The sequence below is a fragment of the Scophthalmus maximus genome, chromosome 11, assembly GCF_022379125.1.
Source record: "Scophthalmus maximus strain ysfricsl-2021 chromosome 11, ASM2237912v1, whole genome shotgun sequence".
In the NCBI taxonomy this organism is placed as follows: domain Eukaryota; kingdom Metazoa; phylum Chordata; class Actinopteri; order Pleuronectiformes; family Scophthalmidae; genus Scophthalmus; species Scophthalmus maximus.
The window spans coordinates 7,311,830-7,339,229 of record NC_061525.1 but is presented as its reverse complement, the minus strand read 5'-3'; the positions used below and the strand labels follow the sequence as shown (position 1 = coordinate 7,339,229).

The 27,400-nt window shown below is 44.3% G+C and overlaps 1 protein-coding gene across 1 annotated transcript; it reads right to left on the bottom strand.

Moving 5' to 3' along the window:
• Positions 1–1,848: 1,848 nt before the first annotated feature.
• Positions 1,849–27,400, bottom strand: yap1 (Yes1 associated transcriptional regulator). Its single transcript, XM_035623961.2, has 8 exons — positions 26,618–27,400; positions 25,186–25,418; positions 14,923–15,041; positions 14,254–14,367; positions 8,724–8,893; positions 6,629–6,750; positions 5,377–5,489; positions 1,849–4,734 (listed from the first exon to the last, which is right to left on the bottom strand). Exons 1-8 carry the CDS (start codon positions 26,816–26,818, stop codon positions 4,499–4,501), a joined length of 1,308 nt encoding a protein of 435 aa, XP_035479854.1. The 5' UTR covers positions 26,819–27,400; the 3' UTR covers positions 1,849–4,498.

Below are 27,400 nucleotides of genomic sequence, written 5' to 3'. Positions count from 1 at the left end.
AAGAGTCTGCAACAGTGTTTTCAAACAGCTGTAAAAAAAAAAAAAATGCTATATATATATATATATATATATATATCTCAAAAGAAATGTTAGTCACGATGCCAGTATGTGTTCTGTCAGAAACAGTTTAAACTCTGTGTGCCTCAACATACCCAGCAAAATCAACATGCACAATACATATGGGGGGAAAAGTAAGAGAAAAATAGCAATCCTATTAATCAAACAATATTGCGAGCCGTGCCCTGTCTGCAAAGATCTATAGAATAGTGCACTAGAAGTCTCCACACGTCATTTCCTCTCGACGCCCACGTGTGACGTCATGTCAGCGATACGCAGGTGTTTTGCATCGACGCTAATTACAGGGATGGCTATACAACTCCCAGCGCGAGCCTGCGTTCTGTTTGTCGGATCAGACCAAAAGTCTGTGAGCAAAAGGTCGAATACTATTGAATCAGAATTCATATCCCGCTGGGTAACTTTTTCCACTTTTTATTTCATGTCCGCATGTCATTTTTTAAGCAGTGGACACTTCATGTCAAAGACGTAATTCGGCATCATTGTGTTCCTACCACAGCAGGTAAGCCCATTCAGCAGGTACGGTTGTCTCGAGTCCAGTGGTAAAGTGTGTGACTTTTATGAGTTGAATTTAGGACGCCTGTGAGCTGCAGGCTGTCAAAAGTAAATAAATTGGATGACGATAAACAAAATATGCAACACTACCGGTATTAAATAGTAAATCTATGTACACTACAGAATATGGACTAAAAAAAGTATGAGTTCTACATACACTTGAGCTACGCAGACACTGTCCTCTAGTGGTCACAGTAGGTAACAATATCCTGTTTATGTTGTTGGTACTAACTACACGGTAATATCTCTATGGTTTTTCTTTAAATCAAAAAACCTGTGCAATAAAAGGATGATTTGAATATTTAAACTGTTAAACAGGTTAAGTCAAACTAATAGCTTTAGTTTGTTAACTGTATTTTGAAAGTATTTGCCGAAAGTACCAGTACGTTGTGCTGATTAATGTCTCTGTTCTTCTGTGACCACTAGAGGGCAGTGAGAGCTCATCACTCAAGCAGCAGCAGGGTGATAGATTACATTTTAATATATATATATATATATATATATATATATATATATATATATATATATACATGTATATTTTATATTTTTTTCAATATAATTTGGCTAATTTAAAAAAAATATTTATGATGTTTTTGTTCTTATTTGACGTATAATTTGCCTGTTAAAACAATGAACAGTTGTGGGGTCATTCTTCGTGAGTGTAGCTGATCTATAAACTGTTTCTTTACACTGCAGTCATGTTAAATATTTGGTTAAATTAATCTAGCATGAGATTTTCGTGCGTGCTAATGTAAAAAAATGGTATTACCAGAAATAACGCACCGCTCTAAACTAATGAGGCAGACAAGCGGCACACTGTTAGCTCTTCTAATGCTAATATTAATTGTGTAAGGGTGGTTTTAACCCATGAACGTCAAGAGTTATTAAACACTGTGAATATAGGCGGGTAGTGTATATAAATGCATATTTACTCATAAACAAGTTAACTGAGGGACAAAGAACACTGTTAACTTCAATGAGTGTATACTGCGCTCCAGTGGTCACAGCAAGTATCACATGAAACTTAAAACATGAAATTAATCAAGTTGCTGTAGCAAAGAAGCACTTTCGAACTTAAAAAAACCAAAGGACTATATGGCATCATAGATCATCTGATTGTAATGTCATTATTAAAAATGATTGTGTATTTAAGCCATTGATTTGAAATAAAATACCAGAGAGTTTATTCTCAAAAATAATTACTACGCAATGGAAATATTACCACAAAGTATATAGTTTATTTCAGGTCAATTTCAAAGTATCATATAAGGGAAGATATAATGTAACAGAATTTATTGTTCTAAAACACATGCACATATCTATCAAAAAATGAATAGATCATTAATGAATATAAATCATTTCATGTGCATTTAGAAAACTCTAAATACAAAATCCTTTAACTTGTGTGATTAGTTCTACTGCTACACTGACAGTCAACAGCTAATATGCTCCGACAATAACACACTAAGTAAGCATAAAATCAGGTTTGTGACAAAATGCATCATTGCATCAAAATGAAAACTCTGTAGCCATGCAATACAAGCACTGCAGTGTACCACTCATTTTAGTTGCATTGTTCTCACCAACACTGTTTATCCATCTTATTCCATCATCAACACATGATTTAATGATCAATAAAATCAAATCTAAAAAAAAAAAGGTTTTCTGGCACAGAATAAAAAAAAGTTCATGTTCTCAGATCTAAAAAAAACATTGTTCCATCAAGTTAATGCTACCAATTGTGTATTGGTTGGCAACAGAATCACTGTGACATCCTGCGAGACCTCGACCGAGGGCGAGCAGGGCAGCTGATTATTCAGAGGTTACTGCAGTAATTAAACATGTAGTCATGGTGTAAACATCAACATAACATGATTATGAGAGAGTCGTCTGTGTGTTGTCTCCACTGCGGCGGAAGCATTTTCTTACTCGGAGAGCATGTAAACATGTGAGCGCTTGACAAAGAAAAACACTTCTGTGTTCTGAAAACTCATCTTTAAAATCTCAGGGTTAGTCACTCAAAACAAAACCATCTTGTCTAAAAAAAAAAATAAAAAAAATGTAAAAGATTCTCTCAGCTAGACCTACTCAGACATGTCCATTAACACTTAAAACCTACATCATTTTCTCATTAGCTTATACACTTTGTTCATACAGAGGTTGATATACAAATCATTCTGTTTCTGGACTCTTCGGAAAATGGAAGCAAGTGTTGGTGTGACAAAAAAAAAAAAACTTCTTTGGAATTTGCCACCACAATTCCTGACTGAGATAATAACTGATTGTTTTCTTAATTACTCCACGCACACACAAAAAATTAACAATCCATGTAACTCGATGCCAGTCAGTCAAACCCTGGCCTTCTACATTACCCCTCGACATGACTCTTAAACCTGCTTAAACTTGTCCAAGCTGGAGTCTATAAACCCCTCATTTCAACACGCAGCACAGCATCGTGCAGTCGGGCTTCAGCTCCCCCTTTCAGGAAAGACACTTTCAAACTAACTCTGGTATAATGTACGTTGTCACAAGGTGTAATTGATCAAAGAGCTATAGTTTCTGTTTAGCCAAGAGATCTGCCTTTTTTTTTGGTTAATGTTAATGAAGGATAGTAAAAAGCTGCATGTGATCAACAAAAAACAATCACACCAATATGTATATAGTAAATAAAAGACAAGAAATGAATCGGCTAGATTGTTTAAAAAGAAAACAAAGTCAAAACTGAATCAAACTGTCTTGGCAGACTTCTTCTTAATGAGGTGCTGTGATAACAGTCGACCCTGTTAAATGCAGAAATTCATCCAAGAAAGAAATTAAGAACAAAAGCAAAATGCCATTTGATCTAAGCTATCATACATATGTAGTAACCTAAAAATAAAAAGAATACTAAAAGATAAAAAACAAAGAATGAATCACGAATTAGACTTGGATAAGACTGAGATAAAAAGTTATTCCCCTAAATCCCCTTGTGTTTATAAAACAAAATAAAATACAATTCTGATTATTGAACATTAGATTGAGGAAAAGTGTCGCTGATGTTTATGAATACAGCCCAATGCTTATTGCAGTACAGAAACTTGGTAATTGTTCGTTGTGCTCACGTCTCAAAAAATACAACTGAAGGCACTTGATCTATCAAAGGTTTAACTTAGACTTGCTGGCACAGCCAAGCAGCAATGTAGTCGGTCCCCAGGCTCCAACCCTCACCCCCATCCCCGCAGCAAAGCCGACGTGTCCAAACTGGGTCTGACAATTACCTTTACGCCAAATCAGTATTGTTCTTTATGCTCCGAATACATCATTTTTGGTTTCTCAGGCTCGTTGAATGCAAACATAAAGAAAGAAAGAAAAACACTTACAAGGCCAAATATAAAGCTACTCAAGCTTGATGCAATAGTCCCAAACACGGTAAAGTAGTGCCGCTTCACACTATACTGCAAGAAAAAGAGGCACCGGAGACCCCCGGGCGATAACTGATAAGCAGGTTCTTGCAGGAGAGTACATGGACCTGCCCAGCTCCACCATGAGGGGGGGGGACCAGGGGAGGGAGCGGCCCCTGCTCCGGGTAGAGGTGCCTTAGATTCACTGTCAGACCTGTGAAAGATTCGGGGACCCTTGCGTAATTGTCTGTTCATGGGCCAGCCTTGAAGACACAGACAAAATAAAGAGATAACACACCAGTGAAAAAAGAAAGGAACAGAACAACACTGCCCCAGAAAGAGGTCGGCCTTACACGCCGAGACACAAGTCCAGAGAGGCTCGCTGAAATGTCTTGTGAAAGCATCTATGAATCCTTCACAGATTGGAGCAGGCAGCAGTTCAAGAGTGTCGGGAGAGGAGTAAGGAGCACCCCCCCTGCTCGCGCCTTCTATAACCATGTAAGGAAGCTCTCCTTGTCGATCTTGGTAGCTGCCAGCACAGACTCCATGTCGTTGAGGATGTCGGAGCTCAGGGCCTCCTGCAGACTGGGCATCAGCTCTTCGCCCTCCACCACCATGCTCTCGCCCTCGAGGGTGCCCAGGTCCACGTCTGTACCCGGAATGGCGTCCAGGTAGTCGGGGAAACGACTGGGCTGTGTTGCCATGGAGGGTGGAAGCGGGTCCCCTGTGGAACAGAAAAAAAATCCCAATACTTTAATTATTTGTCTGCACGAGCTCGAGAATGTTTCGAGGACATAGTCAGCTTGATGCGTAACAGTCGACCACAGACCATAAATATGGGCCGCCGAGACGGAGGAAAACAGTCACATCACACATCGAGCTGTTAATTATGTGCAGGGGATTTGGGGGATTTCTGAAAGCTAAACCATTATCCACATGGAAAGAATTATCAGTTCAATGTATATGAACTCCGCCTTAATGCTTCTACAGTGTATTGAGCTAATTAAAAGGGAGAGTTTGCTAACATCTGATTTAACTTAACAAATGGCTCGAAATGTTTGCAATAGAGTGGTTGATTTAGGCTCCTCCATTTGCATGGTATGAGATGTTAGAGAAGCAGGGAACCGTCTTCCAATAATAAGATGAAGTTATTCACAACAGGACATTCACCTTTTCTACCAGGATGAAGTGGAAGCAGCTTTGTGTACAATCAGTTCCCAGTTTTTTTTTGTACACCTAGTGCTACTGAATTGAACAGTGCATTTGTTATGTGCCTATAAGGATAGGCTAAATAATCACCTCAGTATAATGCAGTACAGATCAAATAAACCATAAACTACATCCTCCAATATGTTTCTAGCCTCACCTGTGTCCATCTCATCCACACTGTTGAGGAAGTCGTCTGGAGTGCGAGGGACGCTGTAGCTGCTCATACTCAAGCCGCTGTCTGTGCTCTCATCCCTGGAGTGGTAAGTCCCGCTGAAAATACACAAATAACAGCAATCTGGGTTATGAGATCTGCACAAATTGTAAAAAAACCCAACTTTCATTGAACAGGAAAGGAAATGAACACTTTATCTAAGCAGGGTTTAGGATGACCTTAACCCACAATCCTGCTTTGAAACTGCATCTAATGAAACGATCCCACAAAAACACACGGGCTGAAAAATAACAGTGTGCCCTCAATTCCCCTAGAGACCTTTTCCATATGTGCACATTTCCACTGTTGGATTCACAGTGTCACCATTGAAAGTGAGCTCCACTTCTTCCCCCTCTATTGCAGAGTATATGAAAAATGAGCAACAATGGAAGGGGGCAACAGAGACAAAGAGGGAGTGAGAGAGACATTTGACAAGCCTATACTAATTAGCAGAGGAAAAATATGTAGGCAGAGTATGGCAGAGGCAGGATGAATGAGGCCATTGTGAGTGCAGGGGAGTGGAGGCAACAGGGAGGAGGGGAGATTAGGTTGGCCTGTCTACTGACTGGACCACATGTTCTCATGGCCTGCTTGCTATTCAGCTCTTTTCCTCACTCCGTCCCCTCGCAGACGAACTGGAGCTTGAATTGCTTGGAATTATTTCCCAGACTGCCATGGAGCAGCCTTCACAGATTAGAAAAAAAAAAAAACTCCCGTCCAATCACGGATGTCTTCAGATCTAGTTTCAGTCCGTCGGTTCGTGCCTTCAGAACTTAAGTTGTGGAAATGGTCTTTGAATTAAATCTGTTTTTTTTAATCTTTTTTTTTTTTTTTTTTCAGCGTTACAACACCATTTAGGTTCCGATTGCATTTATTGCAGCAGTTGCACACCAGAGGTCATCATTGTGCAATGAACTGGAGCTTGGAGCCGCTGGTCTGAATGAGTCATTACCATGTGAAGAGGGTTAAGCCCAGAGACTGGCCTTCTGTTTTTACTACTTGTGTAACTGCGGGAGCTCTCACCAGGGCTCAAACTCACACAGCCGAGCACACACATGCCCTCAAACGGAAAACACTGAGCTGAGCCGGAACGGGACATAACTCAGTGCACCTCAGCTGCAATTATGCTATACTTAGGGGGAGTTTTTTTCTCCATTTGCTCTACAGAAAGAGATCCCTGCTTGCACACACAACCAACCTGTTGAGGAATGGGTCGCTGCTGTTGGCAGTCATGGTCCGGGCATCTTGGGCCATGGGGGAGGACACTGGGTTCGTGCTGCCATCTTGATCCATAGGCAGCTGGTTCCTCAGAGCGAGCTCCTGCGGACGATCAAGCGCAAAACGCATGAGCAACACAATCAACCCCACCCCTGACCTCGGGAGCTAATTATACACAGCTACAGCTTCGTGAAAATATTTTAGAGCTGCCTTGCTCGCCTGCTGCTCTGCTGTCACTGCACAACAAGTTTAATTGAGGAATTACGCTGACTTCCAACATGGTGCTCTCCATTTCTCTCCATACAGAGTGTCAAATTACAAGGGGGGGGGGGGGGCGTCCACAGTTGGAGACAATTGTTTTCTACACATGCTGTATCAGATAAGGTTGAGGATATGAAGTCATGTTGTTCTTTTTCACCTCCTTCCCTCTGAGCCCTTGAACGGGAAGCTAAAATGACTGGACCAGTGTCACGTTTTGTCAGATTTGAGGGTCACAGATGACGACAAGAAGGGAGCCAATGAGGGGGGGGGGGGGGGGGGGGTTTAAAAAAATATTTTTGAGTGGTTAGTTGAAGTATTTATTGGTTGAGGCTAAGGATAAATGGACAATGTTCCGAGGCAAAAAGATGTGCGAAAGCCCCTTTTTTGGCCTTTATATAAGTTATACAGTGTTTTGTGTTTTTTTCAGTTTTTACTTCAGATTCATTTACAACAGAACTTGAAGGTGTTTCCTTCTCAACATTTATCCCGGAATTCCATGCACACATAAACAATCTGATTTTGATTAAGAAAGATTTAAGGACTGTTTGTACCATAAACAATATTTGTGGTTTTATATTCTCCATTGGTGCATGATTGAGCAGCACTGCTATCAGCGAGTTGCATATACGTTGCTACTCCACAGCTCTGCCATGTGGAATACATTTGGGCGTGGCAGGTTTTGCCCCTAAGATGAACTCCCTGCATACACATATAGTGCCAATATATCCTAACATCTAGTAGACTATCTAAAAAGGTTTCAGGAATTTGGGGGGTTACTGGAATCTGGGTGCGCTTTAAATGTGTATGGTCTAGTTTACCACATTCCACATTTTATTTTCCACAACCTTCTTTGTGTAACTGGCATGTGGGGATGTCTTATGTTTGGATAATTGAGCAGTTCATGTCATATGTAGAATTGTAATGCTTTCCTTTCCATTTATCGCTTTTAACTTGCACACAAGACTTATAACAGGCAGCAGGATGGGAGACTGAGAATACATGCACCGATATAACTATTAACATTTACACCTTTGTTTACATGCATTCGTTCTTTGTCATGCACGCATGCTCTTAGATAAAACCAAGTAAGGAACCTGTTTGACATAGCTAAGAAATCTGAATCCTCTTGCAGAAATCTACCTGTGCAAACCATGTTCCTCTTAATCCCTTACCCCAATATGGAAACCAGATTTCTACGTCACAAGACGTGTCAGAGTTGACAATACTCGGGGTTAGTTAAGCATACAGTGCATATTCTCTAAGGACTTTCCGTAGGGATGGTATAACTTAGCAATCTGCCTTTACAGCCTGGTGCATGTACACACACCCAGGTCACTTCCTAAACTGTGAACTTCAAACAACCCATGAGAGTGTCGTGGTAAACAAAGTCACCAGCAGCGATGCCATTCATAATCATAAAGCTCCATTTCTGCTGTTGTGACACAGCCTTGAGTAAACTGTTGGATTCCACCCACTGTGTAGGCGGCACTATGACACATCATGGTTAGGAAGTGATAAAATAACCACAGATGACTCAGTTCTTCACTGCAGGGCAGGGTAATAATACAAGACAAATCAAAGGGGCTTAAGATCCACCACTATACTGATGAATAATGACTCATATTTGAAGGGCCATCGAGATGAACTTTGTTTGCTGGTGCTCTCATTCAACACGTCGGCAATTGTGGGCCCAGTGTCTTGCCTCTGCGCTTAAGCACTGACGTTGTGACCTGTTTTTGATTCCTTCATGAGGCTACCATGAATCCCGAAAGGCCTCTGAATCATTTTGAAACGCTTAAACTCGGATCGCTGACCTGTGGTCTCTGCCGGAGCAGCTCCTGTTGCTTCAGTCTCAGCCTTTCCTTCTCGATCTGCTGCAGCCTCATCTGGTTGTTGCCGCCCAGGACTCCGGTGTGGGCGCTGGGAGGCAGCTGACCTCCCTGCTTCACCGGAGCACTCTGGGTGATCCTCTGCGGGTTCAGGGCTGCAAAAAGAGACAATTCAGATGCGTCAGTACAATTTACAGTGCACATTTTTAACTTTGTAGAAATTGTCTGTCACTACATCATGCCAAATGAACTATAGAGGAAAATGACCCAAAACCAGTGATTTCTGTCCCTTCTTACAGACTGCATCAGAATGAGCATAAACTTACAGGTGTTCTACAAATTCATGATATTACATAATGTACCAGCCCCTCTTGCATGTTCCTGCAATTGTAAGATGTAAGATAATCTCTTATTATTGCCGCTATTGGGAAATTTGCTGTGTTACAGCAGCAAATGGCGTCGAAAAATAGAAACATCAGTTTTTTTAAAAAAGTAAGAAATAAGTAAACGTGCAATATAAACACAAGGAAATAAGATAGGAATCATGTAGACAATGTATTTGGTATATTTGGTAAATCTGTTGGGTCTCTTTTAAGTGGGATGAGACATTTGTCTTCCCCAATATGTGGATGCATGAAGTTTTAAAAATGACAAACTACCAATAACTGGTCGAGAACAGAATACATGCAAGATGTCCAGCTGTCTGTAAATACATCTGCAACTGTGTCTTCCGATGCTTGGCTGCACTTAAACACTGCTCAACAAGCCCGACAACTTGAACATTTTGTCTACGGGGTGAACTTGTCAGAGAGCGGAGCCAGTGCAGCAGGTTGTGTAGGAAGAGGGAAGTCCCGATTCCAGTTTTCCACCTAGTGTCTGAAACAATCACTATTCCTGTAAGACCTGATCCCCTCCCACTCACTGACTAAGACAGGCTTTGTTAGTGTTGTACATTGCATCAGTCATGACTTATCCTTTCATTGTGCTGCTTTTTTTCCCTTTTGCTTCTCCTTCTAAACAAATGGCAGATTATCCCTCAACACTGACCGACTGATGGGCCCACTTCAGCCGATTTAATGAATGCAATATGAGCACATTATGCAAATTCATTAAAAATAGACCCACATCAGTAAACACTGTACAAACGTAAATTGCATTGTGCACCAACAAGCACACTATGTTTACAATTTTAGAACAAATGTGTGTGTGTGTGTGTGTGTGTGTGTGTGTGTGAACTGAAAACACAGCTGTTCCCCGGTGAAATCGCTGTTATTCTTTACTCTAGCGGGGGTGGGAATAATCAACGTGAGCGTAAGGCAGCCCAGCAAATGCTGTAATCTATGCATGCAAAGTAGGTCACACGTTTTATCACCGTAGTAGTGAAAGACAAGCAAATGTGCTCGACCACGAGGGGTGTAACGGTAATGGGACCAATGAGGAGCGCTGTTTGCTTATGCGCTCGGAGCACCAACCCCAACAAAGCCTTTGACAGGGCACAATTTTCATGCGGGGCTGTCTGTCTGTCTCTCTCCCTGTGTTGTCCTGCCCGCCCCGGCACCTTTCCTCATCACCATTCAATCACTGTTTACACTATCTCACCATCTGAATGAACTGAGGCTCAGGACTCTCCCTGGGAAGCTCTGGAGGCCCCACCCTGCCCTGCCTCCCGTCTCACCCTGCCTCCCCTAACAACCCCACCCCAACACACACACACACCCACACACCCAAACGGAGCAGCCTCCTCTCTCCCACACACATCAACTGAATCCATGGGAGAGTGTCACTTCTCTCCGCTTCTTATCTTTACCAGATACTGAGGCCTTTTGTGGCTGGATCACTCCACCATCAGGGCACCATTAGCTGTTCTCTCAAGTGCTGCACATGGGCCGTGTCAGCAGCTGTAGATCTGGGGAGGCCTCGCGTTTCAAGAATACCGTGCAGTTAAAGTGAGGGGACGCATACGGATCGAGGCCACACACAAAAAATATAAAATGCTGCTTTCAAACAACCTGGATAATAAACCTCAACTCATACGCGTCAACATTGCAAAAAAGAAAGGAGGGACAGTTGTGTGTGCACAGATCTCCTGTGCAATTTCTACTTTTAAATGACATTTCAGGTGTAGTTAAACCTCCAAATGAAGTGGTTTAGATCATTTACATGAAATGTTTATAACTCGTCTGATAGCGTGTTCATATATCTTGCCCCAGCTGATTTATTGTGGTACACTGGTAATTAGTGTTATCATAGACAATAAAAAAACAAAAACCCACAAAAACAAAGAGTCATCAGGAGATGACATATCTCCCCCGCCAAACCCAAAATATGAATTCTGCCCTGCATTTCCACTTTACTACCCAGCCAAGGACTATTTCACAGACCAAACAACTACCAGTAATAATGTTACTGGGGAGAACTATGCACAAACAATGTGTATATCGAGGCAGGGAATTACATCTGGGGGTGAGATAGCAGTGAAGGACGGGTTCAGTCCAGGGCCAGAGTGATAGCTTAAAAAAGGAGGCCAGTCCAGGCAGACAAGAGAGTGTGTGTGTGTGTGTGTGTGTGTGTGTGTGTGTGTGTGTGTGTGTGTGTGTCTGTGTGTGCGTGTGTCTGTGTGTGTGTGCGTGCGTGCGTGTGTCTGTGCGTGTGCAAGAAGTCAGCAGCACATACAGGCGCCGATAGCTGGTGGGCCAGGCAGATAAGAGACAACTTAATGCCGTCTGCCTTTTGTCTTCTTCACGCACTCCTGCAGCACAACGAGCCGGCAACACAGGCCCTTATCATGCGATCACGCTGGCAGCCATATTACACCACGAGATCACCTGGGGCAGGTAGAGTTGAGGGTGTGCCAGCTGTGGGAAGTTTCCTCTATATGTGACCAGAGCAGAGCACCTTTGAAGGCGTGGTAAATATTTACCTGCTTTCCATTTAACAAGTCTTAGAATAAAAAAAAGGCCCTTGGGAAATTGTTGTGTTTCTAGCGTCGAGATAAGTGGAGAAACAGTCTGGATATAAAACAAACACTGTTTTATCATCGTGTACTTCAGTAAAGCCAGTCTGTGTTGACCGGCTCTGAATGGTGAGGAGATGGGGGGGGGGACTTAATAGGCAATAGTGAGGTGCAGAGCAACCAATGACCGAATTATTTTGAAATGCAGCAGGTTCAAATTTTTGTTGAATTTCCATGTTTGGTTAAAGGAAAGTCACTTTGTTTCAAAAATAGCTTTTTTATTAAGCTGAAAATCACAAATATAATAATGTGATGAGGCGAATTACGGGGGGGGGGGTCTTAATAGTGACGGTTTCTTTGGTGAGTAGCATTTACAACAAAAACTGTTTGAATTGTCAAAAGTAAATGGGACATTGTGAAATGTGAAGTTGCTGTAAGATTATTCCAAATGTCGCCCTTATTGTTTTTGGACTTTCCATAGAAATCCCAGCTATAGAAATCCAACTAATCTAATCTAAAACTATCTACACGGAAAATATGACTGAGCCTTTAAACCCTCCCACTGCTGCCTCCTCACACCAGGTATCTCATGGTGGTGACATTAATAAAAAAGGTGCTAACTTTTCTGGTGAACCACTCTGACAGCAGAGAGCAGAAAAACATCACATGACCGATAACGTGGCATCCACGACAGCGTCAAAGCAAAACTGTTAACTCCCGGAGCAAATCTGTGTTTTTGTGCACATCAATATTCCCTCGGTATATTTTTCCCTTCCGTTTCCCTCTGTCTCAGTATGTACAGATAACAACAGGCCCGCACGGGGCCAGCCCCCTTTTGAACTCGGCCACAGTGCACTCATGGCTTGTTCGCTGCTCGCCACCTCTTTGGATCTTAAAGAGGATGCATGCTTATCCCGTCTGCGTTTCCCCCTCTGTTCCTCCCGTTTTTCTTTCTTCCCCTTTCGCCTTGCCTCTCCCTGCCCTCCTCCCCCACCTCCCCCTCTCACATTGGAGTTCTTTGACTGAAAAGGTCTGGAACAGATTAAGAGTTGGACCACAGAATAAAGAGGCCTGGCAGAGATTCAAGTCTGTCTGGAGCTGCAGCAGGATGGGGCTGTGCTTGCACTGGGCCTCACGCAGGGGAAAGGCAGCCGGCAGCAACCCTCAGTTAAAGGCGCTCTGCCGCTTTTCTTCTCAAAGCTCAAATTAGCCTCCATTATCAAAGCAGCTGGCTTATGATTGGAGACCTACATAGCAGCAGTGTCGAGGCTTCTGATGCAGAGGAGTATGTAAATGTAAAACAAAATATGATTCAAAATGACTAAAAAGTATAACCTTTGTTTTTGTTTTCAACAAGCACCGAGCCAAACACCAAATGTTTAATTTGAAGAGCACAACTCTTCACAAATCTAAGTAATCGCAAAGCACAATCAACAGCAGATGAGCAACGTTGAGAATAAATATAAGTGTGAGCCCTGAGAATTATGAAGTGCAGTGGAACAGAATAATGTTTGATGGCATATAATGAGTTAACACGGTCTCTTTCCCCCTCTCACTCGCTTTCAGGGGCCTAGCAGCTTTGTGTGTTCAAGACTTATAAATCTTCAAAGAGCTTCGCCGATCGGAGCCGCCATCTCTTCCCAGCTGCCCCACTCCCCTTACAACTCTGTTTGGAACTTTCCTGCCTGTCTTCCGAGAGCAGGTTACACAATGTGTTACAAAAAAACTGCCCCTTTAAAGAGCCTGGCTTTGATTTCCCCCCCTCCCCCCAAAAAAAAGAAGAATAAGAAGAAATAAAAAGTAACCCTAAAATTAAACATAATAAGGGCTGCGTGCTGATTCACACATGTTGACTTTGTGAACCGGGGGTGAGCTACCCGGGGGAACGCTGCTTAAATGAAGGGATGGCACCTGAAGCGTAAATGAGTCAGAGTGACATAAGCAGGAACCTTCATCTCTTGAAGTCTTCCTGGCACACAAGGGGATTAGCTCATTCCCATGGCCACAGAGTCTCAACACATGTACGTGGCCCTGTCACTAATTCACCAACCCCGGCCACCACACACAGAAAGCTAACTGTCAAACTGTAGCTTTGCCCCAGGGATTAATGGCCCACTCAGCTGTTGCTCCAACACTAAAATGGCCGACAAAAGGTTAGGTGCAGATTTTGAAGGTGGGGTGTCGGTGAAATCTGGTTTCAACAACCAATGGTGCAGCAAGTCACAAGAAAACAATGCCGTGTGGCGAAGAGAACAATGGATCACTCAGACTGGAACACACTATTACAATTGTGGTGAAACATCTCGTTGGGGATGAACTTTTCACTGGGGAAAAGTAAACTGCTGTCACATAAGCAAATGTTTTTAAAGAAAAACTTTCTGCAGGGAAAGTTCTTCATATTTTCTTGTGTGTAAAACAGGGATATTCTTAATTCTAAGTAGCTATGACTTTGAGCTACACAATGATAAACCATATTCATATGATAAATAGGACACAGTTAATTTTTACTTCAAGAAACAAACAAAATACATTTTTTTTAAAGTACGTCAGCACCAAACTCACCGTAGCGTTGGTCAAGTCGCGGGTCCAGCCAGGATGTGGTCTTGTTCTTGTGGTTGATGTAGTAAATTTCTCCCTCCGATGTAATAGCTTGTTCCCAGCCGTCGGGGAGAGAACCTGAGGGATAGCAGGCAAAAAAGAATAATGTTGGAGAGATGCTGGTGGTTCATTCACTGCTCAGGATTATTCCTTCATTGTCATCACTTCACAACAGAAACATTACATAACCAAAATACATAACTGGGCATAATGACAGCATATTGAGCCTAAGTAGAAACAGTAATATTATATACACATGCTATTTAAATAAGGAAGCTTTTTTTTTCTTTCCAGATTTACTTGAACGCTGTGTTCTGTGAGTCACAGAGCTCCCAAACATGTCTGACAGGACCTGTCATGTTCTGCCTCAGTCTTACTCCACCTGGGGCAAATTCCATCTGCGTGGACAGATCTGAGTCCCAGTGACATGTAATAACTAGACAAGACAACTCCCGACTTCTCTCGTATATTGTATGAAACTAAGCAAATGCCTAGGAACAACTAAAAGGCCAAATTTAATTTAATGACAAAAACAAATTCTAAATATGAAGAACATAATGTGTAATTCAAGTAACATGTTGCTTCTGTAGTAAAAAACATAAATAAATGTAATGTAAATCATTGTGTACACACCACTGGTTGGGTTCATAAGGTTCTGTTGCTGGACTGGCACAGAGTTGGCCGGAGCAGCCTGGTTCATCTGGAGCAGGGCTTTGCGAGGATCTTGCCAAGTGGTGGTCTGATCGATGTGGCTGTAGGGAGACAGGATAGTAAAAAAAAGAAAAGATTAACCAAACATTTTTTTTATTTTCCTTCCAGTTATTAGAAGTTAGTTCAAACTAGGGGCTGTATTAATGCAAAAAAAAAGCAGGTCACATGCAGGAAGTGATGACTTGAAAGGTCTCAAAAAAGCTCTTTGACGAAAACACTGCCTCTGACCCCTGCCATCGGTAAACATGACAGGAAAGTCAAACTCAGCTATATTGTCGAGTCAATATAGATTCTTCGTTTCGGTTTGGATAATCTTTCCTACCAAAGATGGGAACTGCACCGTGGCTTGCATTCAAATAAAAAGTAATGAATAATTAAGAAAAGGCGGAGACGGTAACTAAAAATAAATCAATAGGTCAAACAAATCTGTGACTGTAGAGATGCTGAACATGTCTTCTTAAAAATGTCAAGAAACGCCAAGATTGGACTTAAATCAACTATTGTAACATCAAACAATGTTGCTCCATCTATTTCACGGCTCGTCTCTGCTGGGACAGGAGCGGGGAGCGGGGGAGGGGGCATTGTGTTGCACTCTGTGAAGGCATTGATAATTAGTGCTTTGTTGGTACTTGTTGCTTGATTAAGATGGAAAGCTAATACAGGAAGCCCTCCTCTCCCGAGCAGGACCCTCTCTATTGAGGGAGGGTCAGTCCCAGGGCTCAACGCAGGGGGTCCTTTTTCCTGGAAGCGGCTCGGACACTGTGGAGTGTCAGGGGCTTTAACAATCTGGCGCCACATTTACAAAGCTTTCACCTGCTTGACAAAGGCACAGACTGAGCTACGACCTAAAACCCCACTATTCACTTGTTCTTTTTTTGTTTTTGTTTTTTTTGTTTTGTTTTTTGAACCGTCCCATTTAAGAGACCCCCCTCATCCCAAACAAATGGGCACCTAAGTCCAGCAGCTTGTTTGTGCGACACCCCGACGCTCACATTTATGGGGTGGCGCTGGCAACATTGTTGTCGCTGAACATAAATAAAAGAGTTAATGCAACTTAATATCAACCTCTGCGATCTATCTAGAGCACCCTGTCATAATCGAGTCCCGAGTGGGTCCGTCCACCCACCGTGATACTTTACAACTCGCTGTTAATTTGATCCAAAAGCGCCAGTAACCCAGATTTTGGAACAGCTGGGCAAAGTGAGAGATTCAGATAGTTTCTCTTGGCCTCTGCGGTAATCCCAGCCTTCCTGTCTGCCCTCCATCCCAGGCCAGAGAGTGAGAGGGCCTGACTCAGCACCCCCCCCCCCCTCCCCACACACACACACACACACACACACACACACACACACACACACACACACACACACACACACACACACACACACACACACACACACACACACACACACACACACACACACACACACACACACACACACACACACACACACACACACACACACACACACACACAATGCAACCCATTTTGAAGCCCCCTCTTGTTTATGCTTTACTGATCAAAGGAGCTGCCAAATCCCCGACCAATACCCTCCCCCCAGCCCTCACACACACAAACACCACAAACCAAGCAAAATAGCTGGAACTGCTCAGACTGGAGGGGCCCCTTGAGAAAGAGGGGTCACAGTGAGCGGGGCAAGACAACTACAGAAAAGAAAAAAAAGAAAAAAAGAGTGAAAGAGGAAAAAAAAACCATCTACGGAAGCAACCCCTCTGAATTCTATTGGCTGCACGAGTTGCTGTGGTCCTGTTACACTCGGAGGGCCCGCCCTGCCCCCTCCGCTCCCTCATTCCCACTCTGGAAACTATGACATTTATTACAGAGGGGAGGGGAGAACAGGGGAGGAGACTGGGAGACGAGCACTGGGATGAGGGAGGGAAGGGAGGCTTTATCTTAAATGAGAGGCCTGCACATCCTGGTACGCCAATGCCGAACATAAATGCTACAAGTGGAAAACATGAACGGAAATATACAACCTCAGAGCGTTAAAGCCCCCGCCCCCCCCCCCCCCCCCCCCGCGCTAAACTGTTGTTCTCTTCACACAGATGAAAGTACAAATATTGAATTTTCTATCAAACACTAGAGTGTAATTCTAACTTTTGTAGCACACTTCAATCAAAAGAGATGTACACAAAGCTTCAGAACTAAACAGAGGAGATGATAATCAAAAGGCCTGTGATATAATCCACTCGAGGTCAGCACTGCACTGTATTCAAAAGGAACCTGTACGTGGGAACTGAGAGAACTGGTAAATGAGTTACCAAGGGCCAGTAATTCATCACTAGGTTTGAAAACTAAAAGATAATCCATTCACTCGACCTGCCCCAAACCCTATATGGCCAGGGCTATATACACCGCTTCCGGCAGGCGAAACATAAAACAAAACAATGTCATAGCAACTGTTGGGGACGGCTGGAGGCCACCAGTTGCTGTCAGGAATTGCTGATGATCGGCAACCTCCACGGTCACAACTGCTCGGTGTTGTCTTTACACGTCTCTGACACCGCAGTGAGCTCAGCAGGGCAGCCACCGCACCCTCCCCCCAAAAAACTCTGTCCCTGGGGCAGGGCAGTGGACACAGAGAAAACTGGGCGTGGCTTCGGCTTCGTCCGCACAAGAGCGGATACATTTGAACACTGTTTTCCCAGCAACACGACCATTTGGGTCGCTGTCAAAACTGACAGGCCAAAAACATTTAAGACGGCGCTAAAGCTTCAACCCCTCGAGGCTCCATCAAGAACTGTGGCCATGGTCACCGTGAATTCCTCTTGGTTACACACCGTACAGGATATGGATTGAAATTGGATTGTTATGCCTCAGGTGTGGCGACTCCACCGCTGCCTTATCACTATAAGAAATCAGCTGTGACAGCTTGAGATCAACCAAGTCCTGCCGATCTTTATGAAGGAGCACATTACGAACTCGCAGTCAATTTGCGAGCCTTCGGCGATGAGATGGTGGCTTCATTTGGTTTCTGTCAAGTCGGTTCATAGTTTTCCAAGCAGTCATCGTGACTGGAACGCTTCACTCTCCCCCCCGCGCCCCAAAAGAATTAAATCATTCAACGATATCTTCAAATAAATCTTCAGAAAAAAACAACCCTGACATGTTTGGTATTCTCTTGTGAACCACAAAGGCCAAAATGTAACCCATCATTATCTTCTTCAGGGGAAACTGTAAATGGCCAGGTACTGCCATTTACACAAAGGAATAGCCCTGTGGTTCAAACATGACCTATTATCAACATGTCTTGACTGTAGCATGGTGCTCTCCTCGCTAAGTTTTGCTCAAGCTGTCATCATGGTCGACTGTGGCCAAGCAGAGCACAGAGCAGGACTCTGGATCCACCCAGACACTTGACATCAGAATCACGTGGAGGACAGTCCCCATCAAATCGTGATTGTCTTTGTATTAGATCATTTAAGATAACGCGTCTCCTATCCGTAGTTAAATGTACGCGTGAGAGACTGCCACTGAATTAAAGGTTTTTGCTGGACGGGAATTGAAAGAGTAACTTTCAACATGTTTAAGGAGATCCCATTGAAGAGGTATGAACGCTGCACTTGTTGTTTCAAAAAACTTCATCCCAGTAGTGTGACAAACCTAACACGCGCAGATTTGCCTCGTTGCACCCACGAAAGCTGTGGCATTTACATCTGGGCTTTAAAGGAGAATGTTCTAGTCAAAAAAATAAGTCGGCCCGACGGTTTAAATGTCTCCGCTACCTGCCAGAACGGCGGATCAAAGCTCGATTTGAGGCCAGATTGATTTCCTTTATTCCCCTGCAACTGTCTCCCTTCAAGAGCCAGATGTCAAATGCTGCGTTTCCCGTTAAAACGGGAGTGGAGCTATGGGGAGTTCAGCGATGATAAAACACACCCCACAGCTGAGTTGTCAAATGTTATAAATGGGATCCTCAGGCCACAGGGGCTCCACCCAGGGAGTATATGGTTGGAAGGTGGTTAAAGCCGATGACTAAAGAGTGCACTGAGGGAGGCCAGATGTAATCAGGCCTCTAAGATGAGGATGACCATTTCTACTCTAGTTGACTGGGGATGCCTGGCTGCCTCTCTATCAGCAGGGCATCATCAAGAGAGATTATTGGGGCGACCTCTGTGACCCTATTGTGGCTTTAAGTTTCCCTTTGAAGGAGTGTCCGTATCATCATGCTTCCTGTAAAGCAACTAATTCACCAAGTGCCGGGACTGATTGTAGCTGAAAAGTTAAAAAAAATTGTTTGGTTTTTTTCAGCCCTTTATTTCCGTCCGTCCATTTTTCTTCACTTCTCTGGGGCCGGGTCACGGTGGCAGCACACTAAGCAGGATGCTCCAGACGTTCCTCTCCCCAGCAAGGTTTTCCAGCTCCTCCTGGGGGAGCCTGAAGTGTTCCCAGGCCAGTTGGGATACATAATCCCTCTAGCAAATTTGGGGCCCGCCCTGGGGTCTCCTCCCACGTGGATGTTCTAAAGGAAAACTCAAGTGACCAAAACACCTCAGCTAGCTGTTTACCAAGCGAAGCTACAGCGACTCTTCCTCCCGAGCTAATCTCTACGGCTGCTTTCAGATTTGCTCTGAAGTCTAGATATTTTGACTGGACTTTTTCGGAGGGACGCAAATTTCTGCAAATCTTGCACCACACATTTTCGGGCATTACTTTTTCCCGTTCCCTTTACACCCCAGCAGTCATCTGCATTTCTGACGACGCCGCCCTATCCGCCTGTCAATCTCCCACTCCACCCTCCCCTCACTCGAGGGACTACTATATTTAAAGTTTAACTTTAGGGAGTGCCATGTGATATTAATCAGTTATTCCTTTTCTTAGCTTGCAGTATCACACCTGTTTTAATAGTAAAAACATACGTTTGAATAGTTAAAGTGTATTCATACTGCAACAGACAAACCTATAGACAAATATGTATTTTTTATTTTGTTATTCAGTCGCTGGGAGTTTGCGTACTTTCGGGAACTCGAAACCCCACCTGAGAGGGTCCACCTCTCAGATACTACATCTCTGTGGTGATGCCCTCCGTGACAGTGGAGGCATTGACGTCTGGGACAGAGGTGTTACATCAAGACTTTGGTAAACACCAGCCTGACTTTCTCACAGTCCCATTTGTGTACCGAGCTGACAGGCCCCAGTTGAACAGGAAGGGTCTTGTCTGTGTGTGGTCAATAAACCCAAAAGTTTGTCAAACACAAAGTTGCTCCAAACGACTGCTCCGTGCCGGCTCACAGGCCTGGTCTCCCCAGCGCCATTTGTGACTGACCGAGTGGCGTCGGTTCATTACAGCTCAGTTTGGAATCCAATTTACCGTTTTCTCACTAATTAGATGACAATTGGTAAAGAAAATACTTATGTATAAGGATGTTTACATTAGATGGTGAAATGAGCCCAGTGTTCACCAAACTATAAAACTACAATTTTTAATTGGACAGGCAGTCAACTGTGCTGTGAAACAAGATGTTAACAAATGTGAAGTGAAGCAGGCCAGATAACCTTGCGTCTCCCACAAAGGATTGTGGGTATTGTAGTATTATTTATTAATTAGTAGGCCTTGGGTGCATATACTTGGAGGGGAGGGACTTACATTATTTTACTCATTCATTGCACAACAATAGTTGTATCCACACATAAAGAAAAAAAATACAATGATGGGTTTTTTTGTATTCAAAAGGGGAAATGTTGGGAAGTGTCTGCTGAAAATCTCAGAACATTAGTATAGTTAAAATGTGTGTTACTCAGGTACAGACGGCCTGAGATCCAAGTAAACACTTTGATCTGTCCTGCTCTTTTAGGGGCCTTGACTTCTGTTTAGTGCAACAGATGTTCAGGAAACCCAAGACGGTGTACACTGAAGCTGAACTAGTTATCAGTCTGCTGAAGACAGGGGTGTGCAGCCATACGGAGTAAAAAACACACAGCGAAGGAATCATCAAATCTGTACGAGTGGTGAATTATTTACAGACGCAAGTGAAATATAGAAAGACACAAATCCGCCGTTCTCATTGCGGGAAAAAGAAAACAGGCTCGCGAAAACTGTTTAAAATCCAATTGAGAAAAGACAAAAGTGTCCATCAGCACACAGCTCTACCTGCCCCTGAGGGCAAGACAATAGCTGCTCCCCCAAAGCTTTCCTCTGCTTAGGGCTGACTTCCCACGGACTAAAAGCTCATTCAGAGCTGCATTTAATAAGCGCCCGGAAACGGTGATTACCCCTCCTAGTTCACCGGTGTGTCTAAATTAGAAACCTTCATTAGTTTATGACCCAGCCCAGGAGACCGGCCCTTCCCCCTCCACCCGAGCGCCAAGCAAGGTGACCCAACCTCCCTGCCCCTGCTGTCATAAATCAAAGGCCACGGCAAACTGCTGGAAGAAAGAGGAGGAGAGAGGTCAACAGACTTTGTTGACATTCTCCCCGTCTTCTCCGAGCTTAAGGGTTTTTTTTTTTATGTAATCGGCAAAACAAAATATTTTGCAGGAGACTCTTCATGTCGGACTCGTATTTCCATTGGGGCAACAGCTCGACTATTTAACTTATTGATTAACATTTCACATCGCCTACAGCTATTGTGATGAGTTTGAAATCAAACTTTGATTAGGTAAATGAAAAGCGGCCTATAAAAAATAAATATATGTGAATACTGGTTATCAGATTTGTTGGCAATGATTTTTCTGGGGTCTAAATAATCCAATCAACTACTAATAATTTCAACTCTTATCACTTTTTAAAAAAAGGGGGGGGGGGGGTCCTAAATCGCAGCTGTAAGCACTATTCTACCTGCACTGGGTTAAATCACTTAGTATCACTGATCCGACTTTACACCAAACTCTTTGCCTAAACATTTCAGGTATGAAGAAAAATGGCACGAGCTCCCCTGAGAAAGCTGCCCTGCCCTCTCTCCCTGCCATCTTCAGAACCTCATGTCAGCCATTTGTCTATTTCGGGACGGCTCACATGAGTCTCGACAGGCCTGTGGTCTGAATAAAGATCACTGTTTCACTGCCTGGACAAAGGGGAGGGCCGCAGTTTCTCTTGGCCCCTCTTCTAGTCATCTCCACATGGCTGCCATTTAACTCCATTGACACAAAAGGCACCATCACAGCGCCACGGCTCCATTCATTCCAAAAAACGGGGATTTTAAAGCGAGTGGGACATCGGCATCCGCGGAGCTGCCGTGGCTTAGAGGCAGATGATTCCCAACTGTATAATCCCGCCGCCTCCCAGTGAACGGAGCAGGAGGGAGAAACGGCTTCTTAATTATTAATTTTTTTTACCTTCACCCTGAGTGAATATATCTGTAAGGACAACAGTGATCCACTGAGTGAAATGTGAGCTCCTGCTCTCTGCTCTGCTAGCTGGTGTCCAGCTCTCCCTACCCCCACCCGTCCACCCACGCGCGCGCACACACAAACACACACACACACACACACACACTCTGCTTCACTCCTTCTGCAACATGTCTTGGTCAGACAACTCCTGTTTATAAATAGGGGAGTGTCTTTTTTCCCGAAGCTCTGGCGTGGCTGCCTTTGCGGCGTGTGGAAGAGTTCTCCTTGACTTCTCCTTACTCGAACACAAAACCCAGTGCACCGCTCACTCCGGCTGTAAACACGCCAGCTGTAACACAATCGAGTTGCACAGCTGTTCCCCCACCCCCCCCCCCCCCCCCCCAATTCTATGAGTTCACATCAGTTTTGCTCGGTGGCAGAAGGCTACTTGTGACCCACTATGATCTGAGACCGTCTATGATTTATTTTTTCTTAAATTACAGGCAGGAGTTTAAGAATTCTGAATTAAGAGTAAATTGTTGTTTTTGTAACAAAAAAAGTTCTGTTGTTGACAAATCTTACAAACCTAAAATTTGGACATTTCTTATTTTGTGTTTTTTTTTTGTGCCTTTCTTTCTTGTTGTTGACTTGAGTATAACAGACTTAAGTTGTGTGCTATGAAGGGACCTCGTTGCAGTTTGTCTCTTCTACCAAGTTGTATCAGATTTAAGAATTACAAATGTATCTAAATCCCACATTAGAGTTCTGTGGCTTTGTTAATAGTGGTTGGTATTGAATGTTGGATGCTGCAGTTATGCATCTTGTGCATCACACCGTTAACCAATTATCATCTCTCTGCTTTCCTGTTTTGTTTTCAATGTAAGAGCAGTAAAATAAACTCAACTCAAACTTTTACAATTACCCAGTTGTTATATAACAAGGGGGGGGGGGGGGGGGGCGGAAGGCACACATTGTTTCAATTTTAACAAACAATGACGTATTCCTGCGAACAGCCACAAAACAGAGCGGCGCAACAATCGTTTGGGCTGAAAGTTATACAAGAGTGGGCTTTCCAAACTGAACTTTAATTTGGTTTACAAAATTGATTCACAGTCTGGACGGGCATTAGATCAGTCAGTTTCTAAACAACTGCAGTGATCCTGGGAGAGTCTATGAGGAAAGTGTTTTCTGCCTCTCCTACCCCCAGTCCTTTTGTACAATTTTAGAAGAGCCTCCTCAAAAGGCTCCAGATGTTCTCCAGATGTGGAACCTTAAAACATCTGGTACCGAAAGCCCTCTCTCCCTCTCTTTTTGATCCGAGTAAATTTGAGGCTATCGTGTTTGTTCAGACTCTGTGTCAGGGCAAAATATTTCCTGGAAACTGACAACACTTTGTCTTCAGGAGGAGTAAGAATGACGACTTTCGATGTCAGATCATCTCTGAACACGAGCAGCTGCCCCGTTTTAGAAACTTAAGGACATTTCACAATGAACAGATTATATCAACATGAATCGCTGACAAGGACGTCACTCCCATGAATTCAATCATTTCCTTATCACATTCAATGCATTGCAAGACCAATGTATACATGACAAATAATAATGATAAAAAACTAAAAAACCACACAACCCGAAGTGGCTGACAGACTCTGCAACTTGCCTAAAGGGCTCTGGTGTAACTGCTACCTCGTTTTTTTTTTTTTTAAAGTTTACTTTGGATCCTTGTTGTGGGTGAAATGTGCGCTGGTAGGAGATGAGTTCTGCAGAGCTGTCTGTCCTTTGCTGTCTGGGACGGCTACACTGGTCCATTGTTTCTACTGAAACCTGAGACCTAAGTAAAGTAACACTGCACACAGCAGCAGCAGCAGCTCCTCCGAAGACAACTTCTTGTTTGCCGAGGCGACCAGAGTTAATAACCCTCCGGAGCACACTGGCCACCATTGCGGACTGTAGCAGATTATTGTCACTGAAATTAGCTGGAGTATGAGCATCCAATCTTCTCTGGTAGCTTGGATTACTTAAGTATAATGTCTTTTTTACAGTAAAGATTGTATGTTGGTGACCGTTTTTTGTGGTGCTCTCAATGGGTTTGAACTGAACCATTTTCACCGAGTGGACATGTTGCAGTGACTCTTCTCGACACCAGGTTTTAACAAGTTTCGCACGCTCACAAGAAAACCCAGATCTTTCTACAGACTAGCGTGGTCTTGTTTGGTAACGTTAAAGCTGTTGGCAGACACGAACGAGGGAAAGTGCTTCGGAGAATTCGGTCCCGACATTTTCCGGAGTTGTTCGTTCACATAAGAAGAACGGAACAGGTGGTTGCCCAGGTCAGACGCGTTCACGGCTGCAGGAAAATTCCCGGAACAGTCAGGCGAGGGCTGGCGCCTGAGTAGAGTGCCCACTCCCCCGCCATGAATCTTCTGGAGATTTCCCTGCAGTGTTCTCACACAGGCTCACTCAGTCGCTTTCTGGAATCTTTTACCAGGGGGCTGGCGGGAAAAGTTCCCGGAAAATGCCTGGACATCAGTGCGTGTCTGAAAGTAGCTTTAGACACACAACTTTTGTATTGTAGGGGCAGGATCTTTCGTTCAATATCACAGAAACCTAACGTCTTACTTTTGATGACGTCAGACCCCAAAAAGTAATGATTTCAAAGCAATTTCTCCTTTTAAACAAAAAAAATCCATTTACATCGTCTTTATCAGGATGCCATGCGTTGACAGTGGAGCTGAGCTACACGGATGGCTATGTGGCACACGTCAACAAAACTTTTCATCGACTTTCAGAGCCATCCACTCATTTTCTAAAAAACACAATCTCGTCATGTGCAAACTTTTCGAGGACTCCACAATGCACGGACAGGGGTTCACACCCGTAGCCAGCACACTTACTTGAGGAAGTATCTCTGGCCAGAGGAGGTCTTGGCCATCTCCCACCCAGGGGGCAGGGGCACGTCGTCGGGAATCTCGTACGAGGACTGACGGAGATGTGAGGGGGAACCTGCTGGGACCATGCCAGACAGGGAGCCACCAGAAACGGCTCCCAACTGCAGGGAGGCCGGCGACGAGTGTGCACGGACATGGTGGGGGGTGAGTGCTACGCCGCTCCCAGCGTCAGTGCTGGCCTGTGTTGGAAGAGAGGCGTCATGAGTGCACAGTATTTCTTTATAATGTGGCTCCCCTTTTGGACAACAAAGTTTGATAGGTTTCAACTTGTATTATCAGGAGAAAATACACTTGCCTAAAACCTAGAGTTTGTTCACTTATCAAAAGTAAAAAAATCACTATAAGATTCTTAAATAGAATGTTTAACTTGAGGGGACATTTAGCAAATGGCAAAATAAAACCAATACAAGAATTTATAAAATAATGTATAAAATAATGTATGTTAATCTTGAACGGCGAATGCCATCAAGACCTACAGAACACACACCCCAAAAAAAAGGTCTAGGGATTTTTGTCAAATGACAGATTTAACATCCCTCCTCATACAGGACAAATCCCTGAACATGCATGTGTTAGGAAGTTCCATTCATGTGCATGTGTAGGCATGTTTGGGGTGTTGTTTAGGTCCGGGAGGGGAGGGGAGGGGAGGGGAGAGGGAGGGGGTCCAGGGCCTGTGTGGGACAGAGGAGAGCGCAGACTCGCTGCACAACAACACATGCGCAATCGCACCGATGATAAAACTCCACAGGGACCACAGGCAACAGTTGTGTGTGTGTGTGTGTGTGTGTGTGTGTGTGTGTGTGTGTGTGTGTGAGTGAGTGAGTGAGTGAGAGAGAGTGAGTGTGTGTGTGTGTGTGTGTGGGGGGGGGGGGGGGGGGAATGGGACGAATTCAACCATCATATGATTTCTTCACTGTAAAGCACACTGACTGAAAAAACTCATTTCCCTTTCCTCCATTAAAAAAAAAAATCAGTTATGAATCTAACCAAAACATTTACGTGTACAGTTCCGCCAGTCTGACAACTCGCTCACAGCCTAGTGCATTATCCAACTTCTAAGGTCAAGCGACGTGACTCTCCACAGTCTGTTTTCTACTTTACGCACGGGCTCAGTGGGACCCATCTTTTCCTTCAGCAGTGATTTTGCCTATAGACATAATGGAAACTTGTTTTGGACCTTTCACCGAATTTGTACTGTCGTGATGTGTGTGTGTGTGTGTGTGTGAGACGGCAGGCTCGTGACACTGTGTTCTACATGAATGCTGCCACTACACATACAGTCTCGAACCCGCGCGGGCCCGTCCCGGAGGCCCGCGCGCCCGCGCGCCGCCGCGCTGTGCGGGGAGAGAGGCGCAGGGGAGAGGTAGCGCGGCCTTACTTGTCTGGAATGGGACTTTGGCTCGGGGGGTTTGAAGAAGGAGTCTGGCAGCTTCCTCATCCTCATGGGCACGGAGGGGGGCACGATGGTGTTCTTCGGGTTCATCACGGCGTTGAACAGCGCCTCCAGGTCGGTCTCGGAGTCGCCTCGGACGTGGACGATCTGGTGTCCGGCGGGAGGGTTGGGCTGGCTCGGGTCCATCGTGCCGAAGCCGTCTGCGAACTTTGGATTTATTGATATTCCGGAGAAGTGTCGCGCTCAGAAACGCACAGAGAGAAAGTTGAGAGACCAATCCCAAACTTTTCTTTTTCCTCGCGCGCGCCCCCCCCCCCCCCCTCCAGCACCCCACGCAGGAGGAACTGTGGAGATGTCGACGACTCTCAGCAGAAGTTGGCCCGAGTCATCCTAGAGTTTCTCAGACGAGGCGCTCGGCGTGTCGTTCCCCTCCCGGAGCGGGTTAGCTGTCGAGGTGTGCGGTGACGCACGGCGTCTCCCCGTCGCTCCTCGCTGGCACACTCGTGAAAGTAGCAAAGCGCATATCTACTCCACACTGGAATCGATGTTGTCGTCCGGCCCCAGCTTTTCAAAAAGAAAAAAAAAAAAAGAGAGAAGGAGAAGAAAAAAAAAAAGAAAACCCACCCGCAGCCACAAAAGACGAAAGAGATCGCAACGAGCGGCCGCACTTGGTTTTGATTTATTTCGGCCAAGTCGGAGATGTTGGTGACTGTTGTCACAGGAACAGACTCGGGCCTCGTACGACTAAATCTCAGCCGCTCACTTTCT